The 16,533-nt window shown below is 33.5% G+C and overlaps 1 protein-coding gene across 1 annotated transcript in view; it reads left to right on the top strand.

Annotated features, from left to right (window-relative positions):
* The window catches only part of shg (DE-cadherin), a 675,856-nt gene that overhangs the window by 591,757 nt on the left and 67,566 nt on the right, over window positions 1–16,533 (top strand). Inside the window, exons 5-12 of the mRNA XM_089640480.1 lie at window positions 5,519–5,668; window positions 7,867–8,052; window positions 9,627–9,829; window positions 12,022–12,199; window positions 12,295–12,799; window positions 12,929–13,200; window positions 14,522–14,800; window positions 15,186–15,339. Of these exons, the coding sequence (XP_089496606.1) occupies window positions 5,519–5,668; window positions 7,867–8,052; window positions 9,627–9,829; window positions 12,022–12,199; window positions 12,295–12,799; window positions 12,929–13,200; window positions 14,522–14,800; window positions 15,186–15,339 (1,927 nt within the window). The remainder of the gene's footprint in view (window positions 1–5,518; window positions 5,669–7,866; window positions 8,053–9,626; window positions 9,830–12,021; window positions 12,200–12,294; window positions 12,800–12,928; window positions 13,201–14,521; window positions 14,801–15,185; window positions 15,340–16,533) is intronic.

Below are 16,533 nucleotides of genomic sequence, written 5' to 3'. Positions count from 1 at the left end.
TATTCTGGTAATATATATATAATTACTCAAACAATGATAGGTTTTTAGTATGCATCTTAATTTAATGAATATATAATAGAAAAAAATTACAAATTTTATGGGTATAGTTTGTGTGGAGTAATGTGTATTGTGTGAATGTTATTTTTTTTATTTTTTTATTATTTTTTTTATTACACATTATTATTCTACTACTCCATAAGTTGAACTCCAGGAGCTCGTGTTTATGGGAGGAATATTTACCTTTAGTTCTAATGATTTTTTAAACAATAATCAAAAACTTATGATATAAATACAAACATAATATTGACATAGGTACACAAATTATAAAAGTGTTTTTAAAGATATATTATTTTAGTTTTGAAATTTTTAGGTGTCGTGTTAAATAAGTCTTAATTATTTGTTTTAATAAAGAAAGATAAATATTCCCGGCATACGAATACTCTGAAAATATGTTGAAAATTCCTGCTACCATTACTACAAATGGAAAACGTAGCTTGTGCAATGACTGTTCTAACTTATATATAATTTTTAAAAAATACCAAAGCAGAAAATATTTATAGTGTTAAGTTCTCCTGTTTCTCTTTAAGCGTGTAGTTTTGACGCAGTTTCTAATGTCATAGTTTAAGCTTGATATTGCGTCTCGCTAAAGTATCCATTAAGTTTATATGGAAGGAGTGTCAAATGAAACGTTAAACAGACGTGAATTACATTTTGATGTAAATTTTCATAGGAAGCCGTTAACGGGGACGCAGAAGCAGGACTCGCTACTAGCTACGGGAAGCGGTGAATGAGTCTTCTAGTGTATATCCTCATGGTTTATGTGATGAGATTTTCTCCGGCCTGTAACTATAAGCTTTACTGACATCGCGTTAGGTTCATAATTGAAACTGCTGAAATGACTTTCTGAGCTATTGTGGAGTTAACGCTATATTCCGCAAACGAAAGCACAATTGAATTTGAGATTTAACGTTAATTATATATCAACTTTGAAGTAGCTACTGTAATTGTGATAAATTAAACCTAACAATGAACAAATATGGATTCAATTCGTTCATATGTACTCAGAATAATGGATTTCGATTCGTTAAGAAATTAGGATTTGAAACAAATCAATGGATTACAATTCTCCATACGATCTTTGCAAAATAAAGACACGAGGGTATTGGAAAGCCGAATAGCTAGGAAATAAGGAAATTAATAGTTTTGGTGAAATACTCTTTCTAAAGACTTGGAAAGCGGGTACCGTCGTCCCAAGAACTATTTATTATAGTACATATACATTTGTGAACCACCGAGCCACGAATTACGGGAAAGGAACGAAGCAACTGCAAGCGGCGTTTCGCGCCCTTTGCGGTTGATTTGTTCCTTTTCCATAAGTTGAGGCTCTGTTCGGCAGTTCGGCTCGAATATGTATACGTAGCATTAGATATCCAACACCTCTGCCATACGTCACCCCAAGTGTCTTGGAAGCGGATACCGGATGCGGATGGCGGGCCGGATTGGGAGACATTAGTTTAGGGAGACCTTTTGACCTCTCCAGCAGGATTTTCTCGACCCATCGCATTGCACTGCAATAGGATGAATGAATTCATACGTCCTTCACTCCTGATAACACTGACCCCCAGATTCCTACCCACCTCTCATATCTGTTTCTTCCCAAAATTTCCTCCAGAAAGACCCTCTACCCAAAGATGACATAGGCCATGATAGAAATTATTTTTCTAAGGGCCTCCTAATGTAAAAGAAATAAGAAGACAGACTCCCAGAAAAATGAAGTTGTGATGCCAAAAGAAACGGAGGTCTGAAATAAGAGGCTTGTACTAAAAGATCATTATAAGACCAGCAAGAAGATTTTGATTCTAAATGTAGCACCCATTCCAAAAAATAAGTTGTAAAGTTGACATGAAAGATAAGAAAAAAACATGTGAAGAGTTATGTTATAATTTCGTTAAAGTGAACAAGCCTCACTTCCGGAACAAAGGTATTTTTTTACATATTTCCAAGCAACGCAGAAACCTTTGGAGTGTTCAAATTTAATTCTAGGCAACAGGAAAGTGCTTAAGGCGATGCACTACGTCGTGTAATATTTTAAATTGAGTCGCTATCAATAAAAACCCTTACGTAGATGGCGATAAGGTTTAAATTCCCGCTTAACACCATCCGCCTGTTTTGATTTATGCAAGAAAAAAACATGGCCAGAAAGTGACTTTTATATTATTTTATGGATGTTCAGGCATAAATATTTAATTTTTTTTCGATCATTTTATAAATAAATTAATTTGCCACATTATACAATAAAATCATAACCGAAAATGGGTTTGTAAGTAGTATATTTTGAACATTAAAGCAGTTTTCATAGGCCTTATACATTATTTTTTTCTGGGCTTATAAAAAGACTTATCTAAAAAAACACTCGATTATTTCAAAGGCCAAGATGTATTCTACTCGCAGTATTTAATGAAAGCATCTGAAATATTTCTATGCGACCAAATTTTCAAACCAAAACACATGATTTTGCATTACTACGTATGGCTTCGCCTTAAAACGAATAAAAACAATATCTTAAGACTTTATATAATTTTGTTTTCGTTATTGCATTACTCTTTCAACAAAGCGCCCCTGAGGTGATATCTCACAAAAGCGGCGCTATACAAATTGTCCAATAAATAAATAAATAATAAAGCATGACAATTTAGTTTGTTTGAAACATTACGCGGCAGAATTTCAGTAACAGATTTTTAAGATAAACATAAAAAGGTTTTCTCGAAATGTTCTTTGTTTTGTGAAATGTTCAGAATAATATGGCAGCCAATGGAAATTTATTATTTATGGCACTTCATCATGTTTTATCGCGACACGTCTTATACGATCGCATGTATCTTCTTTTATACAATAAATGTACATTTGTATCGTCAGTATTTGCTCGTGTGCCTTCTGTTAATCCAATCCCGTGTCTAAAGCAGTGTTTCCCAAAGTTACAACTTGCCGAACCTTTTTAGCTCTAGTAGTTTCATTGTCTAGCCGTGATTTAATTGTTTCAAGAGGAAGCTACAAGCCAAAAATGTGTAAATTCTTGGTATACCTTACATTGTAGATAATAGGCATTAAAATCGCTTGACAAACGGAGTCTAGAAACGTTCGATTTCAAGCAAAAAACTGTTTTTTATTTATTTACAAAATAATTTTATAGGAAAACAAAAAAGTTAATCAAGTGAAACTGTCACAGTTAATCTTAGCTATAATAATTTATTTTTAAAGTTATTTCCTTTATGCCTTCATACATTTCTATTACAAAAATATTTTTTTTAGTACTTTACATTTAATTTTTTTATTTAGTATTTTTTTTATTTATTTGTATTCTACTTAAGCGAAGCGATAGGAAAACCTTCAATTTATCTAAAGTATATTTTTTGGTATTCATAATAATCACCAATTCGTTATAAAGATTAATCAAAATAGTGATTTGGCACTAAGCTTCGCCTTAACTCCGTTCTAACATTAAAAAAACTCAGAATTAGTTAAACTTTCAAAAATAATTATTTTAAATTAAAAGGAGTGATTTATTTGGCTTGCTTAAACTCCGGTTTTAGGATTAAATAACCCGGCCTTATTATTAGAATTATTCTCACAAGGGGATACAATTGGGTTGGTGTGAGTAATAATATTTATGTATTTTAAATAAATTTATTTGCATTTCACTTTTGTTTTCAGTAACGAAAGAATGCAAATCTTGGAAGCGAAAATTAACCTACTTTCTGACCTTTGTATTATTATTATATAGATTCGTTGTCAATAATAATGAATTTTATCAAATTTTTGTGATAATCATACATCCACACTCGGACTTATACGTATTTCTCTGAAATTGAAAATTACAGCAGTTAATAAACAAAAATAAATGTTGGTCCTAACCAATCGAGATTTAGCCTGTTTTAGATGTCTATTCCAGTCCCTGAAGGAGAAAGTTCAATCCTCAGTTTTAAAAGAGAATTTAAAAGATTACAGCAGTTAAGAGCCAGTCATTGGAGAGTAAAGTTCAGTCGTTAGTCAAAAATAAAGTATTTCTATTTATAAATGTACTTTTTAATATATGTATTTTAGTAACCCCTCATATAAGCGACTACCCAATTAGTGAGTCACCAATACACACAAGCTGAGTGTTACACGTAGTATAATGGTAGAATCCTTTTATCACTTGTAGCTTGTACTACGCTGATTGCATCTCGCATGAAAACAGTTTTGATAAAATATAATTAAGGATGTGGGTTTATTGTAATATCAAATAGTATATAATTTTTATCGTGTTTTAATTTTTCAAGCGGAAGTGTTTTATTTTTGTTTAAATTGCACTTTTTTTCTGTACGCAGAGCCATGGTTCTTGCCGTTTTTAAATATTTACATCACTGAGAGATCGCGTCCCACAGATTTGAAACACTCGTCTAATGAATTCAAATCCCGGCAAATTTGCCGAGGTATTAATCCATAATCTAATTAAAACTAGATTGATCATAGTCTGTTGGTGCTGAGTGCTTTTCCCGTACCAGTAGTGGTGATGTAGTAGTGCTGTAGTGCTGTAGTGCTATAGTGCCGTATCACTTCGCCTTTGTCTTGGCCCAGTCTAGGAAAATCCTGCCAATGTGTGCCATTCTGAAAAAAAAACAGAATTTATCACATTAATTAATTAACTTTAATTTTTTGTGTTTCCGAATGCGATGAAGAATTTGTTTAAATGTTATTTCCGATCTCCGTGGTTGAGGGTAATGCTCTCGAATAGCAAACTAGAGGTCGCGGGTAAAATCCCGTCGTCAAGTAAATTTTATTTGATTGATATGTGTTAATATTTCACAAATTACTTATTTGAAAAATATAGTATGTTTGCGGCACGTTCCAGAGTGGAAGATACTCTCAGTATCGCCCTGGTGTAAGACCACCAAGACGTTTGGTGACAAGATCTGAATAGCCACTTCCCACCTTTCTCTTCCCCATCTCCTTCCCCTACCTACTACCTTCAGCCTCACAAAATACCTCTCTATTTGGGATGCCATACTTTCACTTGCTCCAGATGGTTGGGAGCAGTTGGAACTCTTGTGCAAATATCCCAGTTCTGTGTCTGTTCGCAAATTTTAAAATATACTGCTATTTCATTTTAATGGAATTAGACCTTGTATTTAAGGTTTTTTCCAGTAAACCTAGCTTTATTTCTGACGCTTTCTTTGTTCGCACTTTTGGCAGGGTTTTACTTTGATCGAGATGCCGATTTCCTTTTAAGTTCAAGTTATCTCGAATCTTGACTCCTTAACTACTTGTCTTTGCAAAACCGGGCGGTCCATTTGACAGATTCTCTGAACTTAGCAAACGAATTGCAGTGTTTGAATTTAGAGTACAGTCATCAGGAGGCAATGGTCTCTACCGGGGTTTCAATGGAAGATTCTCCAAGGAACTTTTTAATTCTCCATTGTATTAAAATGATAACTGTTATTCATGTTTTAAAAAATAATGTATTTTTCCTGTTTATAAGGTGTTCGACCGAGATGAACCGGCAAGAGAGAAGGAGGCTTACATTACAGTAAGAGCAAGTGACAATGGCCAGCCTACCTTGGACGACGTCTGCAACTTCAAGGTTCTCATCGAAGACATCAACGATAACCCCCCAGTCTTCGACAAAGTGGTAAGGTTTCTTTAAATATTTACATTCTTTCTGCTTTATGTATTTTTAATATCCGGTCCAGGGCGTCGGAATTGCAGGTTCAATCAACCAAGACAAGTCCAACATCATTACAGAAGCAAACATTTCAACTTTTGTGATTGGAATAGTGAATTCTAATGTAATCAGAAACTTGGAGATATTTATCTTTTTAATAATAAAGAATACACGCTGTGTAGATGGAAAATTATTATTTCCATATAATCAGATGCTTTCAGCTGAGTGATAAGGAATGACTAAAAAAACTCAACGCAGTAAGTGATATCGTCTTATAACTAATCTAATTTAACAAGAAGGCAATTTTATCTGCTTTACACTTCTGTGTGTTGGTATGTATATTTTAACGATTAATTCGACTAGTATTTGAAATATTCGAGAAATGAACAACCCTTTCCCAAAAGTATATTATTGTAATTAAACATTTTTATTTATTTATTTTTGTTGTGTTTTTTCCTATATCCTAAATGTTAATTTACCACTTTCAAGTATTTAACTATATCATTGATATTATATTTTGTGTTCATGCTTATATATTTTAGAAACGAATACATTTGTTTCCTATTTAATTACCTTTAAAGTCAAGTATTTAAAATAAATAAAATGAGTATTAAAAAGGTGTAGCAGTGGTGCCAATTATATAATTTTCTAGTTTTTTGAACTGATAATTGACGAAAATATTTTTTATAATTTACTTCAACCAGGTCTTTCGTGGGGGCATTTGGAAGGTTGGTCGAAATGAAAATTGTCTTCTTTTGGTTTTGTTTCCGATTGCATGATTTAAAAATCCTCTCCACTTTTCCATTATTTAGTTGACTCAATCTTTTAGTGCATTTATTATTTCAATAGTTTTTTACTGTGCTAGTCTGCAAATTAAAGGCATCCTCACGAACTAGATAAATGTTGTGATTTGTGTGATTTTTGCGTGGATTTTGATGTAATCACATACGCAAACTCTCTGCAGATATCAATGTCAAAATCATTGATTTATTTAACATATATTGCGTATGTATTGTTTCGGCGATAATTCAAATCAGTTTGAAGTTAATGCTCTTGATCGATAAGTATAATATCGAGATGTAAGACCGGTTCCACACATTTGATCCAACTTTATTAACATGTTGACCCCTGTCTCAAACAAGCGTTGAAGATTGACCAAAAATTTGTTGATCCCTCGGCTTTAAAATTTATTATATTTACGTAGTCTTTGTAATTTCCTTAATATTCACTACAAAAAAACGGCCTGTTCACAGACAAGTTTACATCCAGGGCATATAAGCATACATTTTCCTTAACATCGACTTTAAACATAGCAGTTCTTCATACTGTATTTCACATTACACCTACAGTTGACAATCAACAGTTTATTCATGACGACGTTCAAAGTTTATAAATTTCTGATTTTGATCAAAGGGTTAAAAAAATGTTGATATTATTAATATATGTCAATAAAATATTAAAAAGAAAAGACACAGGAAATATACCAGTAAAGATAACGGTCGCTCTGGAAATTCAACACAGATCCTCTTCTTTCGTATGGTGAGGGTCAGGGGGGGGGACATCTAGGGCTTCAAGCGTCACCTCGTGGACCTTATCAATCCCACGTGGAATTAATCCAGCAGACATTCGTTAACTACCGCATTCACACATCTCCGACTCTTTAAGGCCCCACCTGTGCATCATGTGGGCACAGTAGCCGTGGGAGGACATTATCCTATTGATAGCGGATCAGAGTTTACGAGGCAGTGAGAATCCAGGCTGTCTCTCAATGGGTTCATGTACGATATGCGCATTTCACACGTCGATCGATTGCCACAAATAAACTCTATTTCTGTCTTACCGGGACAATGGGATCTCTTTTCAATTTCCAGTTGTGATCTTTACCTTTTTATTTTATGTATTTTTCTATTTCATATTTCATTGAGATTTCTTAATACTGTCTTCTCCTTCAATGATTAAATATTAAATTGATGTGTTTATGGTTCAAAATTTATTACATTAAATTAAATAGGGTTAAGAAAATCCGTCGGGTGATAATATTATTTGTTGGCCCATTTGCGTGGAGTCGGACTGAACAGTCTTGTTGTAAAAGACACTGCCAATAATTTATTGATGTCTTTAAAATATCTTAGTGTTCATCTGACTAATACTTTGTTTCTTTCTAGTCCTATCTGGAGTCAGTGCCGCAAGACTTGGCCAGTGGAAGGGAAGTAATGAGAATCTCTGCTACTGACATCGATGATGGAAAGAATTCCATAGTGCATTATAGTTTAGATACTACATCAAGTGATTCCACTTATTTCCACATAGATCCCGACACGGGAGTTATATTCCTTAACAAGACAATCGACGTAAGTACAAAAAACATACATTTATTTTTGATTTTTGTGTTTTTTATTTTAACTCTATTGTTATTTCTTCCAGATGAAATATTAATAATAACATTTGGATGATTTGTATTGTGCCGTTTTTTGTGAAAAATCACCTCATCTTATTAGTAACTATAGGCTAGTCCAACTATTAATAATTCAATATATCAGTACATATTGAATTATTTGTCGAGATTAAAGTAAGTCGACTTAGCGTAGTGGTTAGCGGAGCTGACCAGCAATCAGAAGGCTGCGGTTCAATTTCTGTCGGCCGCATTTATTTTTCCTCGGAAGATATTTTAAAGTTTGAAAGAGTGTTTCAGGCTAAAAATTATTGCATATCCTCGTAACAATTTGTTATCTTTTGGCTATGCATAAAAACCTCGTCTTGTAAACATAAGATTTTAATTAAAAAAAACACTTATACTTATTATTTTTGGTGAAATACTATTCTTCTGCATGGATTCTATATAATTTAAAGAGCAAATATTTCTTCTTGTTTCACTAAATTATAATGTAAATCACAGGTTTGTTAAAGACCGTATGGCATTTATAATATAAATAAATAAATAAAACTCACCTAAGAGAATTAAATTTGAGCTGTGATTTTCATGTACAAATTTTATGTTGAAAATTATTTATACATGCGTACGACACACACAATGTAGATTGTTTCTAAGTGATGACTTTGAACATTTGACATTTAATTGAATTTCATTAAATATTTTGCTGAAACCTTGGGAGGGGATCTTCCACTTATCGACTAGCAACTTTCGAAGTGTTTTACAAAAGTTTTGGGTATAACCTTGAACTTCACACCGCTGAGATATCGTGGGTATCAAATAATAGAGAGATAGGAAATAGCTTTTCACATAATTTTCCCAACCATTTGATTTGGTTCTATGAAATTGTTGAAACCAAAACTTCTCCAAAGGGCGAGTAAAATTTTATGATTACACTCGATTTTCTCTCTCTAGGAACGAGATAAAAGCCAGTAATTATTACAATTTCTATACATGTCGTACATGGCCTGAGACGTGAAAAGGAAGATGGCAATTGTCGATGACATGCGTACGAGCTCTCTCTGGGACTAATATAAGCTTTTTCATTTAATAATTAAAAAAAAATAATAATGCCATGAAATTTAACATGTAATTATTATTGGAAACCCGTTCATTGGGTTTGAAATTTTATTTTAATTTTATTTTATTTAAATACAATTTTGTGAGGTTAACATGTCAAATATTTGTAATTCACTTTATTAAGTAGGTACTAGGTACGGATTTAACTAAGTTTATCCACTCAGAATTGAAGAGTTGCTAACGTATTTGATAATCCTTTTAATATAGTTCATACATAAATATTATTAATTCATAGAAATAATTTGGATCATGTTGATTGTATAGCGATTAGATGGAGAAAAAGGTGTCATTGAAGAGTGAGTGCCCCCATGTCTGTAGTCATCTGCGGAATTGTGTGATTTGTTAGTTGTAAGGATTACGGCTTACTTAAAATTTGTGTTTTGTACTTGATTTTAATTGAGTTTTTTGTTGCAGAAACCACCGGGCTACAAATTCAAGCTGGGTGCTAATGTCAGAGACATGGGTGTCCTTCCGCTGACTAGTTCCATAACCTTGGATATCCAGGTTGTCGAGTCCAACAAGAAGAGTCCGTCCTTCACCGAATACCCTCCTGGTCACATTAACTTGAAAGAAAATCTGGCCGACTTTTCTCTAAATATTGCGACCCTCAAAGCTATGTAAGTAAATAACCGTTTTTCTGCCCCAAGTTCCCGGAATTTTAAGACAATAGGGACAATATTGCAGTAAATTAGTGGTGTTTTTTTTATTTGCATTATAAAAAGTTCTGATAAAATGCAACTACTCAAAGATATAATCAGTGTTTTTTTTAAACATATTTTCTAGGTTTAAATTTAAACATTGAGTATCAGTAATGAAAGCGACAGAAAAAGATTTTATTCAATTAAAATTGCTGGTATTCAATAAGAATAAGAGCATAATCATAAAATTTCAATTCATTTTCAAAGTTTTGATTTTATTTCAGTTCTGTCAAGCAACTAGTCTCTATAATGATGTAATAACAGAACTTGAATAGGATTTTCACAGAACCCGAAAATGAACGTTGAAATTTGATGAATTGTTCAAATTCTCCTACACAACCCGTCCTTAAACGTTCTATAGCATCTTTTTATAAATGCATTTTCAAGACAATTAAAATGTGTTCGGAGATCAAGTAACTCTTAACTGTAATGTTTGTAAATTTATTGTTTTATTTTGTGTTTATCCAGTGTCAAACCACAAAATGATTGCTTTTTACCAAAATATAATCAAACGTATCTTTCTAAAAATAAAATCAAATGTATGTTTCTGTATAGTTCACGCTATAAAAATTCAATTATTAATGTCGTTCGCATCTCTTGCTCGATTCTGATCTGATTTTGAGTTACTTATTTGGAAAATCCGTTTTGTACACATCTCCGATCCGAGACTAAATCTTTCATGTCCAATTACTTTCCATAGTTCTCTTTCTGTCTGTTTTTTTCCCGATAAATTCACTCAAAGCTTATTTCTAAAACAGTAATCCGATATTGGTTTCCAAATGGTGGGTGAATTTGAGATCTGAGCTGCCCGAAGTACAAAATAGCGTGGAGATATTTATTGTTGCAGAATCACTGATCGAACAATAGCGATTGACTGCGAACACCCGCGCGACTAGAACAAATTCATATCAATCTCTTCATGGATGAACCGGCCTTACCGATCTTAGTGCGGATTTTCCTTTATTTCCTGCATTATTTCTTCACTAGTTCCATGCTTTTATAGCTTCCTTAGGCAAGACGCTAAACTAAACTGTTACTCATATATCTCTTTCTCTGGCTGCGAATTTCTGCACATTACTGACATAGAATACTGTTAATTTACTATAAATTGTTCGTTTTGATCTTAAAAACGGGACTGAAGGCCTTTCTTTAAATAATGAATTGACAGAGTTACTAATAAAGTATCAGTTAAAAGCGAATGTTTTATGAGGAAGGCAGAACACATGTTCATACAAATACTGATATTATCGCATTCCGTTAGGATTATTAGGAAAGAACACGTGCGTGACACATGTTTCGGTATATTATGAATGACATTTTATCAGGAAATAGGCATGCCATGAAATTTTTAACAGGATCATTTTTCTCCGTGTAACACGTTTATTGGTGCCCATATTTATAATACAGCAATCTTGATATCATTTATTGTAATGCTGATTATGAAATTAAAATGATTTAAAACGCTTTTTAGAAGAGTTATGTGAAATATTTTACAATTTTTTTTGCATCCGAATTGAAACAAGAAACGTGAAGTATGCGTCCAAACAAAACAAAATTATTCCGAGATAAATTGTCCCAAAATAATGTAGATGATGTTGTATATGCGAAACTTTTTATTTTCGCTTTTTCACGCAGCTTCATTCACAATGTTTTGCATTCTCATAACACAGTTCCCCGGATAAAGTAATGTGCTATTAAGATTTGAGGCCTCGCCCGCCCCGTGTAGGGTTTAAAGGGGCCCTAGTCGCCCTAATGGGGCCCCATTTATTCGCAGTCCTGTATAATAAGACAACGAACCCAATATTGTCCTGTTTTTTCCAACACACAAATGCTACGACGCCCTTGGCTATTCTGGGATTCGTGGATTAGGTGGAACTTAATTCTTAGAATAAAAAGAGATGGAGGAAAATAAAATAAAAGTTTTGTAATGAATTCTAGATGTATAGAACAGCAATTTGAGTAAATTACTAAAGGTCATAGATATGTCCTCGAATTAATTATTGTTGTTTATAATGTTTGTCTCTTATGCCGCGTTGTTCTCATTATTAATGTTCTAATATCTATAATTATTACACAAATCCTTAAATTTAAATGTTTGTGTTTGTTTATAGTTCGAACATTCCGGAGGAGAAAGAACTCCTCTTTGAACTGGTGACGGGACAAACCGAGCAGACCAATAAACATAATTACTTCATCATGGAGTCTGAAGGCGATACAGCTTTCATTAAACTTGCTAAGCACTTGGACTACGAAAAGACAACCGACTATACTCTCACCGTGAGAGTGCAGGTACGAAAACTAAAATGATTAAAATATATGATAATTACGAATTTAAAAAAAATGTGCTTGTTTATTTTATTACACAATATTTATTTAATTTTCAGAATAAATATAATCTGGCAGCCGAAACCATCGTCCACATAGAAGTTGAAGATGTTAACGACAATATTCCTGTTTTTACCGAAGTGGGAACTGGCAGTGTTTTGGAAAATGAGCCTCCGGGCACTCCCGTGATGCAAGTTAAAGCTATCGACTCTGACGGCACTTCTGCCCACAACATCGTATCTTACGAACTCGCAGACCACACGGACTTATTCCAAATCGACAACGTCACTGGAAACATTACCACCAGGGTTCGATTCGACAGAGAAGAACGAGACTTTTACAATGTAAAGGTGATCGCTAGTGACAACTCTCCCTCTGCTTTGTTTTCCGGAAAGTTTTCTGGAAAACATAACATGGGCCAACAAGGCTTTAGGATAGAGATTGCAGATGTCAACGACAATAGTCCGAAATTCTCCCAGGACACCTACATTGCTGATGCCATTTCAGAGGACGCAAACGACAACGAGCTGGTCACTGAAGTCATCGCTTTGGATAATGACACAGGTACGCTACCATCTTTAAGTTTCATATTTAATTTAAATATTCGCTTGGAAAACAATGTTCTTATTATGAAAGTGAGTCGTCGTTGTTTGTTTTAGATTATTTTGAATAATTCATTTTTTTCCTTTTTAGCCTCAACTGTCAACTACAAAATCATCGAAGGTAATACTTATGACGCCTTCAAGATTGCTAACTTGACTGGTATGATTCGCGTGAACGGCAAGCTCGACTACGAAAACATCACGTCCTACACTTTGACTGTGCAAGCCTTCGATGGCATGCACGAAGATTACGCACAAGTTATAATCAACATTGACAATGTAAACGACAACCCTCCCGTTTTCACTAAGAACATTACGAGGACTATTGTGGAGGAAACGTTAATCGAAGGATGCATAGCCAACGTAAGTGATTTCATGTATATATTTCATTTTTACCTATAAAGTGTTGTCTTCTTTTCCAACAGGTTCAGCGTGCTTGTCATATATTTGTCTCAACTCTTCCACGAGCTCTCAAAATGGTATCTGATATCTACAACAGATCGCCGCGATTGCATTGATCCTCAAACTTTATTTATTTATTATTCATGAACGCCCCATCGGGCTTTTACAAAGTAAATTGACAGTTTATAATAATAATAATACTTGGATGACTTGTATAGCGCCGTTTTTGTGCAAAAACACCTCAAGGGCGCTGTGTACAAGTTATGTATGTAAGTGTAACATAATACATGGATAATAGCATAACTAAATACAAAAACGATAAAAATCAAATGCCAATACTAAGATTAACATAAAATCCAAATAAAATAATATTTTAAATAAAGAAAAGTTTCAAGTATAAAGTAAGTATATACATTGTACATTTGTATATGCATTTAATTATTCATGTTTGTTGCAAAACCAGTAAGACTGAAAACAGTAAAATAATTTACTCCTCAGGTAAATAGAAAATAAATTTATTTATACTGATATATATTATAAAACAAATGTTTAAAAAAGAAGAAAAATAATGTCTCTTGTATCTATAGAAAAAAAACTAATATGTAATGGCAAAATACCAACGCCGTAATTAATATCGAATTTGAATAATAGTACTTGAAATGGTAAATTAAATCAAAGTATAATATACACATCAAGTATGACCGTACATGCATACAGTCATTAATATGCGTCCAAAAAAATAAATAACAAATAAACTTAGGAGTATGTGAGTTAAACGTTGGAAGGTATAGAGACAAGACCTTTTTTTTAAAAGCTAATAAATAATACAAGTTAATAACTAGCAAATAGATCTGAAATTGGTTGCCTTTTGAAACTCACAAAATTATTAACACCAAAAATATCTATTATATTTCTGTATGGTGCTGGATGGTTAGTGGAAGTCGTACTCGGATGCTGAGGTTATTCAGCCCGTCAACGTCATCGGGAGTTGCTTGATTCAGGACAGATTTGCCCCCGAGAAACTAGTTAAATGTACAATTTGCTACTATATGTTCCGTTGTTTGACTGTGCTCACATTCAAACAGTTAAAATGTTCACCATGCATGCACAACGACTGTGACTGCACCGGATGCGTTTTATCTGGACCCACGTCACACGAGGGAAAGAGAACAGTGACAGTATAGCAGTTGGGTCTACAACAAGGTGCTTGTTTTTACTTCAGAGGTCTTGCCGCTGTAATCATCAAAATATGTATTTCTGTATCTTTTGTTTTGTTTTTCAGGTTGAAGCGTACGACCCCGACATAGCCGACAGAAACGCCCCGCAGAAGATCGTCTATTTTATCGTGAAGCAAGACCAACAGAAGCTGATGACCATAGATAATGAGGGTTGCCTTAGACTAATAAAACCACTCGACCGCGATCCTCCCACGGGCTTCATGACATGGCAAGTCCTTATCGGAGCCTTGGACCAACAGGGAAGTGTGACAGGTCTCCGCTCCACAACGGAAGTAATCCTCCAACTGACTGACATCAATGACAACGCTCCTTTCTTGACAAATGTAAGCATTTTTGATTTTATCCTCTTCCTCTGGTATTGTTGATCTATTTTAGATTGTTTGCACCAAAATTTTTCGTGCCAAGCCATATAAAATTGTATAGTATTTTGGTTTACTCAGATGGAGAAGCAGTTCCTGGCGTTGTTCGTTAGGACAGTAGAAATATATGTTATTGTTTATTTAGTCATTACTTGATTCTTAACTAATTGATTCCTTCTTCTTATTAGTTTTTTTGGAGGAGGGATGGTGGCGTTCATAAATTTTGGGACGCTGGGTTTATTCAGCAAGTCTATGACATCGGGAGTTATTCCGCCGATTAAAATAAATCTTACATATTTTTCATGTGTAGTTTTGTTGGTTCTAATGTATTTATTCGTTTCTCCAATAGAAAATGCCGGTGGTTTGGTACGAGAACCAAGATCCTGGACCAATAGTTAACCTTACTGCTAACGACTACGATTCTAAAGAAAATGGACCTCCATATTCTTTTGCCTTGAACGACAGTGCAAGCCAAGATATCAGGAACAAGTTCAACATCAACGGTAAGTTTCTAAACATTTCCCTGTATATAAAATGAAAAATTCTAGTTACATTAAACATATTAGTTTATAATGTGGTAGGCAAATGTTCCAATATCCTTTGAGTTTTTTTGTACGTTTTAAATAGTCAGTAAATTTAAATTTGCTTCTGAAATCTCCATTATGTATTGCCAAGAAAATTGTTTCGGAATTTGCCTAACGGTTTGGTACACATCCCTTTGTTGTTTTGCTTTTAAACTTTAGGGCGAAACAAAAAGAAACGCTGGCCTTAAACTATTTTTAAAGTGAAATGTTTTCACTGCATGGTTTAAAATAAACTATTTTATAAATAATATTTATAAAATTCACTTTCTTTATAAATACACACTATGTGTACCAATCGTGTCATAGATTTTATACCCTTGCGTTTTATATATTATCTGGCTTTTACGTTTATATTTTCTAAATGTCTGTTGGTTTGACTATTTTGAGATTTTCACGGCCAAAAGTATTACATTGATTTATTTTGTGGGTATTATGCCATGTCGCGCTACCTCCTTCTTTAGCCAACAATTCGGACAGGATTTTAGTGTCCATCATCAGACATTAAAACATCTCTGAGACATTTCGCTGTCTTTGTGGGCTACATTATATAAGTACATGCTGTAGTTAAAATTAACTTCAAAGTAGCTTATCCTTTTTAACTCAGATAAAAATGCTTAAAGATAAAAACGGTAATTTTATTGGTACAAACATATTGTCGCATTCGATTCAAATGTTCAGACTTGTAAAGTAAAATGATAAACACTAAATAAATAGGCCTTTTATCCAATAATGGGTATAAAATTTACAATTTACATTCACAAAAATGAAACGGGTTTTTATTTTCGTTCTGTTCAATCCTTTATCATTCATTTGGCAGTCCATTCCAAGCTATCAGGATTGACAAAAAAGCAAGTTCTCCGAATTCTTTACTAATTATAATTGAATAATTTATATAGCTCTGTTTTTTGTGAAAAATCACCTCAAGGGCGCAGTACAATTGATTGGGAGTTTCTAGATTCTTATTATTTTAATATTTACAAATCACCTCAAGGGCGCAGTACAATTGATTGGGAGTTCTTAGATTCTTATTATTTTAATATTTACAAATCACCTTAAGGGCGCAGTACAATTGATTGGGAGTTCCTAGATTCTTATTATTTTAATATTTACAAA

The sequence above is a fragment of the Hesperophylax consimilis genome, chromosome 15, assembly GCF_061612785.1.
Source record: "Hesperophylax consimilis isolate HC1 chromosome 15, BYU_Hcon_1.0, whole genome shotgun sequence".
In the NCBI taxonomy this organism is placed as follows: Eukaryota; Metazoa; Arthropoda; class Insecta; order Trichoptera; family Limnephilidae; genus Hesperophylax; species Hesperophylax consimilis.
Note: the sequence above shows the minus strand (reverse complement) of the source record. Positions and strands in the feature narration are given on the sequence as shown.